Source organism: Podarcis pityusensis (assembly GCF_964106645.2).
Source record: "Podarcis pityusensis genome assembly, chromosome: 10".
Lineage (NCBI taxonomy): Eukaryota > Metazoa > Chordata > Lepidosauria > Squamata > Lacertidae > Podarcis > Podarcis pityusensis.
The window spans coordinates 6624421-6633579 of record NC_138035.1 but is presented as its reverse complement, the minus strand read 5'-3'; the positions used below and the strand labels follow the sequence as shown (position 1 = coordinate 6633579).

The window sequence follows — 9159 nt, the reverse complement described above, 5'->3', positions numbered from 1 at the left end:
TATACCTTTAGCTTCTTAGGCAGCCATTCTATTTACAGGTGAAACTCAGAAAATTAGAATATCATGGAAAAGTTCATTTATTTCAGTAATTCAACTTAAAAGGTGAAACTAATATATGAGATAGACTCATGACATGCAAAGCGAGATATGTCAAGCCTTTATATGTTATAATTGTGATGATCATGGTGTACAGCTGATGAAAACCCCAAATTAACAATCTCAGAAAATTAGAATATTAAATGAAATCAGCAAAACCTCTGAGAAGCAGAAGCATACATATGTACTCAGTGCTTCGTTTGGGCCCCTTTTGCATCAATTACTGCCTCAATGTCGCGTGGCGTGGATGCTATCATCCTGTGGCACTGCTGAGGTGTTATGGAAGACCAGGATGCTTCAATAGCAGCCTTCAGCTCTTCTGCATTGCTCGGTCTCATGTCTCTCATCTTTCTCTTGGCAATGCCCCATAGATTCTCTATGGGGTTCAGGTCAGGTAAGTTTGCTGGCCAATCAAGCACAGTAATCCCATGGGCATTGAACCAGGTTTTGGTACTTTTGGCAGTGTGGGCAGGTGCCAAAGTCCTGCTGGAAAATGAAGTCAGCATCCCCATAAAGCTCGTCTGCGGAAGGAAGCATGAAATGCTCCAAAATCTCCTGGTAGATGGCTGTGTTGACCCTGGACTCAATGAAGCAGAGTGGACCAACACCAGCTGATGACATGGCTCCCCAAATCAACACAGACTTTGGAAACTTCACACTGGACTTCAAGCATCTGGCAATGTGTGCCTCCCCATTCTTCCTCCAGACTCTGGGTCCTTGGTTTCCAAATGAGATGAAAAAGCTGCTCTCATCAGAAAAGAGATTTGGGGATGATCATCACAATTATAACAAATAAAGGCTTGACATATCTCACTTTACATGTCATCAGTCTATCTCATATACTAGTTTCACCTTTTAAGTTGAATTACTGAAATAAATGAACTTTTCTACGATATTCTAATTTTCCAAGTTTCACCTGTAAGGTATCAAGGGAATCCTTTTACAGCCTTCAGCTAGCTAGCTAGCTATCAGTCTCCCATCATTCTGTCTTTCTGCATAATTCCGTGTTACTAAGTGGTTTATATCTATTGCACATCCATTAAAAACGCAAGAGCCCTGTGGGATCAAAGGCTCCTTTAGCTGGTGGTCGTCACTGCCTCTTGTGGGAATAAACTCCAGAGTTCCTTCTGAACCCTACACAAAGTCGCTAGCTGCAGGGATGACTGGACAACTACCAGCTCTGTTTTACTATACAATGGTACCTTGGTTCTCAAACGCCTTGTTACTCAAGCAACTTGGAACCCAAACACTGCAAACTCGGAAGTAAGTGTTCCGGTTTTTTCGGAAGCTGAATGTACTCCGTTTTGAGTCTTACACTTCTGATTTGAGTGCCATGTTTCCGTTTTGAGGCTGTTTTTGCTATTTATTTTGCGTTTTTGTGGCACTTGTTTTGTTTTTGTGACTGTGGGGAACCCAGTTCAGCTACTGATTGACTGCAGTACATTGTTTATTGCTTTCATTTTATGGATCAATGGTCTCGTTAGATAGTAAAATTCATGTTAAAATGCTTTTTTAGGGGTTGTTTGTAAAAGTCTGGAACGGATTAATCCATTTTGCATTACTATGGTGCACGTTGGTCTTGGAACAGACTTCCGGAATGGATTAAGTTTGAGAACCAAGTTACCACTGTACTCAGAAGAGCTGTTAACTTCAGCCTCCTCAAGCACAGCTTGTCTAGATCGTAAAGGCAGCCGGAAGCCCACATGATATGCCCACCAATTGGGTAGTCCCTAGGCAGCTGGTTTTGGCAAGGACCTCTGTGGTTCTTGGTCCCTCCTGGTGGCTGCCCAGTTCCTTTGGGCCAGTAGTTTTACAATACAACAGATGTTCTGAGGGGCTGAAAGCTAAATTTGAATGCTCTTCATATACACCTATGAAGATATTTCAGGGGTTGACTTGAGGCTTGGTGTTTTTTTTAAGTATGGGTAATAATTGCAGGATGGAAACCCTATGTAAAGTGCAGCCTTTCTCGGTGTAATTTGCCAGCTTCAATCTTGGTAAAAATGAACCCCAGACTGGGCAGATTGACCCTTAAGAGAAAAATGTGCTCCTCTTCTCTGGCTTAAAACAAATATTCCCTCTGCCTTTTCCTGCTTCAATACATTACCTGCTGCTTTTTTAAAGGCTGCTACCTGTCCACAAACCTTTTGAAAATCATCCAGGCTTCCTCTTTGGGAACTGCAGAGGAAAATGACCATTCAGTCTGGCTGCCAGAGTCTTTTGTCTCACTGTTTTGGTATCCTGGTACGGATTTGTACAGGGTTGTCAGCCCTTGAAAGCTCAGCCCCAGCAGATACAGTCTTGCTGGCTATACAGAAGAAGGAATTCACTGGTGAGCTCTTGGAACGTATTCTATTTTGATGATTTTTCACATCAACTTAAGATTTAGAACATGTTAGCGAGACCTACATGTAGCAGCAACAAGCAAAATGAGAGATAGGTGTATGAGTTTGGACAAATACGGAAATTGGAAAACTACAGAAGCAGAAAACACATTGAGGTCGAAAGTGTCTGTATAGCAGGGCCCACATACTGGTAGATTATTTGTTGGCCTCAGTACCTCTTGAGTTTGCACAGGGTGGGGAGGTCTTTGGTTCACTGATCATGTCTGTACAAGATTTTTGGTGACCACTGCTGTCAGCCAGATCCATTTTGATTGCTCAGGTGTGAGATTCCATCTAACAGGAATCTAGCTCAGTAAGAGATTCACACCTGTAAAAGTGTGGTGATACTTCACTTCCCTAAATTAATGTGAGCTCAAAACCTGAACTAGCAGAAGACCTGTGGGTTATGCCAACACAGCAGAGATACCCACAAAGTGACGATATCGACAACGTAAACTTCCACCCCATCGTTCTACCCGGACACTGAGGTCCAGCAATGAGGGCCTTCTGGCAGTTCCCTCACTGCGAGAAGCCAAGTTACAGGGAACCAGGCAGAGGGCCTTCTCGGTAGTGGCGCCCTCCTTGTGGAATACCCTCCCACCAGATGTCAAAGAGAACAACAACTACCAGACTTTTAGAAGACATCTGAAGGCAGCCCTGTTTAGGGAAGCTTTTAATGTTTGATGTATTACAGTATTTTAATATATTTTGTTTGGAAGCCGCCCAGAGTGGCTGGGGAAGCCCAGCCAGATGGGCGGGGTATAAATAATAAATTATTATTATTATTATTATTATTATTATTATTATTATTATTTGGTCATATGGTTTTGACCAACTTGTCAGTGCTTATTACTCTTCTCCTGTGTATGAATGTCCAACACGTATCAGGGTTCAATTTGTGGGTTATGGGAAGCCCTTGTTTTATACCCCAAAAGGAATTGCTGATGGAACCAGAGCACATGAGTCTCCCCAGTTTGTGAGGAACTTGAAAGCTTGCTTGCTATTTTTCTGGCACCTCAGCCAGCCCTAATGAAAAAAAATACTACTCTGCTGTGGTTTTTGAACTCTCATTTTATGACTTCCCAAAAGCCGAAATGTGCCCCAGCCCTATGGAGGTGTGGGGTGACTTGATAACATGGATTTTGCCCACAGTTCTAGCTTCAGCCAAAGGGGTCGTCATAGTTGACAGTATAAAACAACACACAATACCCTACCAAAAACCCAGCTGAAACATCACTCCCCATTTTGAAGTTTAGCATTAGTGAGGAGAAGCATGTTCACAGCGGAAAATTTTCTTGCAACGCTTGCAGGGGCTCCGGGTGTCTCTGTAGGAAGTATAAAAGAGAGCCTTGTAGAGACTTAACGGATTTAAAAGGAGATAAGCTTTAGTTGATTAGTCCACATTTCATCAGCTGCATGAAATGTTATCCCTGAAGCGCAGATATACATACATTTTTTAAAAAAACCACATGGTAGACAGTGGGTGATGTGCTGCCTGTGACAATGCCAGGTCAGTTGTGACCATTGAGAATAACTGGGTGATTAATGCAACCTTCCTAGCTTTGCAGCCCTAACTGCGCCTTTAGCAGGAGAGAAAATCGCAGTCTGGAGAGAGGGAGTCCTAAATGGATATAGCATCAGACTTGCTGATACACATGATTGCATGCTGGAGTCTCCCCTTTGTGGAAGAATTGTGACTTTTGTGTTAGCAGCTGAACGCTCCAGCTTGCTCTCCTGACATCATTGCTACGCAGAACTATAAAGCCCCACCAACAGTCAAAGGTATAAAGCGAGAACGTAAATAGCTGGTTCCCTTATCCAGTACAGCATCTCTTGCCAGGCCTAATCAGATTCAATAAATCATTCACCATCAATTGGATTTGCACTACTGGCTAATCAGTTCAGAATTATCTCTTTGCTACAAACCTAGCCTAGTCCTAGTTCTTGAGAGTTAACTGTTGCAGCTTGAATTGGGAGATACCTTTTTCAGAAGTAAACAATAAAATAACCACAGCACTGACAAGATCATTTCTGGTGAACAAAAAACAAAACAAAACTCATCTGTTACAAAACGGAGCGGAACCCCTATTACATATTACAGCGGGGGTTGGAGAATAAGAATGAAAATATAAATGTCACAGTACCCTTGGAATTGAAACAGGCTTGGAAGCAACACAACTCCAAGCATGTCTGCTCAAAAATAAGTCCCATCAAGTTAAATGGGATTGCTGCCAGAGATCGTATCCACTGCAGAAGGAGCAGTTTGGGATCTGCTTATAGATCCCTGGGATCTGCTTGTAGATCTGCCTGGGCCACTTTTTTGCACTTGGCTATAGTTTGGGAATATTGGGGAGCTAGTAAAAGAAATGCCCAAAAGTAGATCCTGTAAGCCTGAAGTCTGCACACACCCCATAGCCTACAGGAAGGAAAGCTTGCTTGTGCCATTGTTGCTATTTAATGCCATGCAGAATGCTACCATTCCTTAAAAAGGTAAAGGGACCGCTGACCATTAAGTCCAGTCGTGGCCGACTCTGGGGTTGCGGCGCTCGATTTATTGGACGAGGGACCCGGCGTACAGCTTCCGGGTCATGTGGCCAGCATGACTAAGCCACTTCTGGCGAACCAGAGCAGCCCATGGAAACGCCGTTTACCTTCCCGCCGGAGTGGTACCTATTTATCTACTTGCACTTTGACGTGCTTTTGAACTGCTAGGTTGGCAGGAGCAGGGACTGAGCAACGGGAGCTCACCCCATCGTGGGGATTCGAACCGCCGACCTTCTGATCGGCAAGCCCTAGGCTCAGTGGGTTAACCCACAGCGCCACCCGCATCCCTATTATGCAGTATAGAAATTAAGTAATCCATAATCAGGTTAGCAGAAGACAAGAATTAACTCTGTCCTAGCTACCAGGGGAATGCACAACCCACCGCGCTCCGCTCCTTTGCAGCGCCTCCCTCCTCCCATGAAAGCTTCGCAGCCCCTTCGGCCAGGTCTCGGCGGCGGCGGAGCTCGCTCCCGCGCGTAAGAGCCGCCCTGAGGACTGGCGCCTTTAAAAAGCCAAGCGCGCGCCGAGGAGAGCGCACGCTTTGCGCAGCGAGAAAAAGGAGAGGCGGCGCTCGCTGCCCCACCGCGCCGCCTGCCTGCCTGCCTGCCTGCCCCTCCCGACCCCCCGACCCCCAGCCCCACCTCCTCCTTGGGGCTGGACCCAGACCCACCCCCGGCACGTGCTGGACTCGCCCGGGGAAGCGGAGCTCGGAGAGGCGCCCGCGGTCAGTTGCGCGCCGGAGCGCAGCGCTGGAGGCGGTGGCGAACCCGGAGCCGGTTTGCGCGGCGATGTCGGCGGACGCGGATCACGCGCGCAGGCGGCGGCACACGCACGACAACTGCGGTGAGGGGTCGCTTATCTTCCGTGGGGAAGGGGCGAAGTAGGGGCCGGGCAGGAGCATCTCTCCTGGAGGAGGAGGAGGAACAGCTCTCCAGATTTTTTAAATAGTTATCCTTTATTACGCATAGCTCTCCAGATTTTCATGGGCTTTTTTGGAGAGGTCTTTTTTCCAGCCCCACCCGGGGATCGAACTGGCGACCTTTGGCATGCAAAGCAAGGGGTTGCACACTGCTGGAGCGATGACCCTCGAGTAGCAGAGCTGTGGATAATATAGAATTGGAAGGGACCCCGAGGGTCATCTAGTCCAACCCCCTGCGACGCAGGAATCATTTGCCCAAAGTCGGGCTCGAACCCACAACCCTGAGATTAATATTGTGCACGTGTGTATGTCTATATTGCTGGTTTAGGTTTCGCAAAGCACCTTGAGAAGGTGTTTAGCTTTAAAGGTGGTATAAAAATATTTTTAAAGTCTTCTTCTTCTGCGATCACTCCTAGCCGAGTAAGATTGTCTTCCATAAACACGGTTTTAACAGTGAGTCCGTAAGTGACTGTGGAGACCAATTCTGGACCCACAGGTCCTTCCACAGTGGGGACATAGGTTTCCGGGCGGGATTTGATCACGGTGAGGGTTTGCCAAACGTAGCTTCCTCTTAGCACGTTTCTCCCTTGCGTCCTGAGTTCAAGTGTCTTTAAAGCCATGACACCTTTGGTCAAGGCTGTTCTCCAACTGGAGCGCTCGCAGGCCAGTGTTTCCCAATTATTGGTGTTTATACTACATTTTTTAAAGATTTGCCTTGAGACAGTCTTTATACCTCTTTTGTTGACCACCAGCATTACACTTTCCATTTTTAAGTTTGGAAGAGTGTAGTGTAATAATTCTAAATGCAGCTTTTAAAATAAATTTGCATTGTGAAGCTAGAACGGACTCCCTCTGGAGATTGTGGACTCTCTTTCCTTGGTGGTTTTAAAGTAGAGTTTGGATGGCAAGCTGTCATGGATGCTTTAGCCGAGAGGTGGACTGGATGACCCTTGTAAGGTTACCAGATTTTTTCTATGAATCCGGGGACACTTAGAATCATAGAATCATAGAGTTGGAAGAGACCACAAGGGCCATCAAGTCCAACCCCCTGCCAAGCAGGAAACACCATCAGAGCACTCCTGACATATGGTTGTCAAGCCTCTGCTTAAAGACCTCCAAAGAAGGAGACTCCACCACACTCCTTGGCAGCAAATTCCACTGTCGAACAGCTCTTACTGTCAGGAAGTTCTTCCTAATGTTTAGGTGGAATCTTCTTTCTTGTAGTTTGGATCCATTGCTCCGTGTCCGCTTCTCTGGAGCAGCAGAAAGCAACCTTTCTCCCTCCTCTATATGACATCCTTTTATATATTTGAACATGGCTATCATATCACCCCTTAACCTCCTCTTCTCCAGGCTAAACATGCCCAGCTCCCTTAGCCGTTCCTCATAAGGCATCGTTTCCAGGCCTTTGACCATTTTGGTTGCCCTCCTCTGGACACGTTCCAGTTTGTCAGTGTCCTTCTTGAACTGTGGTGCCCAGAACTGGACACAGTACTCCAGGTGAGGTCTGACCAGAGCAGAATACCGTGGCACTATTACTTCCCTTGATCTAGATGCTATACTCCTATTGATGCAGCCCAGAATTGCATTGGCTTTTTTAGCTGCCGCGTCACACTGTTGGCTCATGTCAAGTTTGTGGTCAACCAAGACTCCTAGATCCTTTTCACATGTACTGCTCTCAAGCCAGGTGTCACCCATCTTGTATTTGTGCCTCTCATTTTTTTTGCCCAAGTGCAATACTTTACATTTCTCCCTGTTAAAATTCATCTTGTTTAAATAGATAGATAGATAGATAGATAGATAGATAGATAGATAGTTCGGGACGTTGATGCTGCAGCGATGGTGGTGGCAGAGGGGCGGCTGCCGCCTTGACCTCAACCGCCATGTTTCCCCTTCCTCCGAGGCTTCTGTCTCCTTTCTCCCTGAGCCTGGGCATTCCCTGAGTTGTGGGTTTTTTGGTGGTGGTGGTGGGGAAGTGATGTGCGGTGGGTCAGGCATGGAAGGCGGAGAAGGAGAGCCGAGAGCGGAGGCTGTGGCGAGGTTCGGGCAGCGCGATGCCTCCCTTCCCATCGGAGCAGCCCCAATCCCATTCCTACTTGTGTGCAAACAGGAAAGAGCAGTGAACCCTCAGCTGGCTTCACACTGGATTTTGGAGCAGCCCCATCCTAACTCCTACTTGTGTGCAAGCAGGAGGGGGCAGGGATCTCTCAGGCAGTGCAATGCCTCCCTTTTCAACGGAGCAGCCCCAATCCCATTCCTACTTTCGTGCAAGCAGGAGGGGGCAGGGATCCCTCAGCTGGGAAGCAAGACTTCACACTGCCTTTTGGAGCTGAGGGCCTCATCAAACCGAAATCCGGTCCTGCCTTTATCCCATCTTAAAATGGGGCATGCGAGTGTCAAACGATGCTAGCCGGGCCAGAGAACGAGGGTCCTCTTAAGGCAGGCTTCCTCAACCTCGGCCCTCCAGGTGTTTTGAGACTACAATTCCCATCATCCCTGACCACTGGTCCTGTTAGCTAGGGAGCATCGGAGTTGTAAGCCAAAAACATCTGGAGGACTGAGGTTGAGGAAGCCTGTCTTAAGGGATGGGTAGGCAAACTAAGGCCCGGGGGCCGGATGCGACCGAATTGCCTTCTAAATCTGGCCCACGGGACGGTCTGGGAATCAGCGTGTTTTTACATGAGTAGAATGTGTCCTTTATTTAAAATGCATCTTTGGGTTATTTGTAGGGCATAGGAATTCATTCATTCCCCCCCACAAAATATAGTCCAGCCCCCCACAAGGTCTGAGGGACAGTGGACTGTGCCCCTGCTGAAAAAGTTTACTGACCCCTGTCTTAAGGCATTTTGTGCAAAGTCCCTCACCTGCTGCTCTTTCTGTCCGTAGCGGTCCGGAGGATTGAAGGGTAATTAAGATTTCAGATTTGAAATGCTGGAAAGATGAGATCACCCTGCTGCCCATTGATCCAGCCAATCGCCCTGAATTCTTGGGGATTAGCGGACCTTGGCATTTCAAAAAGGGCGAGATAAATGGATGGAGGATAACGCTATCACTGTGGCTACTGGCCACAGGCGGTAGGGCTCTGAAAAATACTATTTGCTGGGAATTCCTAGTGGGGAAAGTGAGCTGTTGCGGTCAGATCCTGCCCATTGAGGCATCTGGTTGGCCGCTGTGAGAACAGGATGCTGGGCTAGACAGGCCTGATCCAGCTTGTAG

General features: G+C 47.2%; 1 protein-coding gene across 1 annotated transcript in view; it reads left to right on the top strand.

Annotated features, from left to right (window-relative positions):
- Positions 1-5744: 5744 nt before the first annotated feature.
- LOC308486231 (uncharacterized protein) overlaps positions 5745-9159 on the top strand; it is a 53244-nt gene continuing 49829 nt past the window's right edge. The window contains exon 1 of the mRNA XM_081022792.1: positions 5745-5867. Within this exon, the coding sequence (XP_080878918.1) occupies positions 5813-5867 (55 nt within the window). The 5' untranslated portion in view covers positions 5745-5812. The remainder of the gene's footprint in view (positions 5868-9159) is intronic.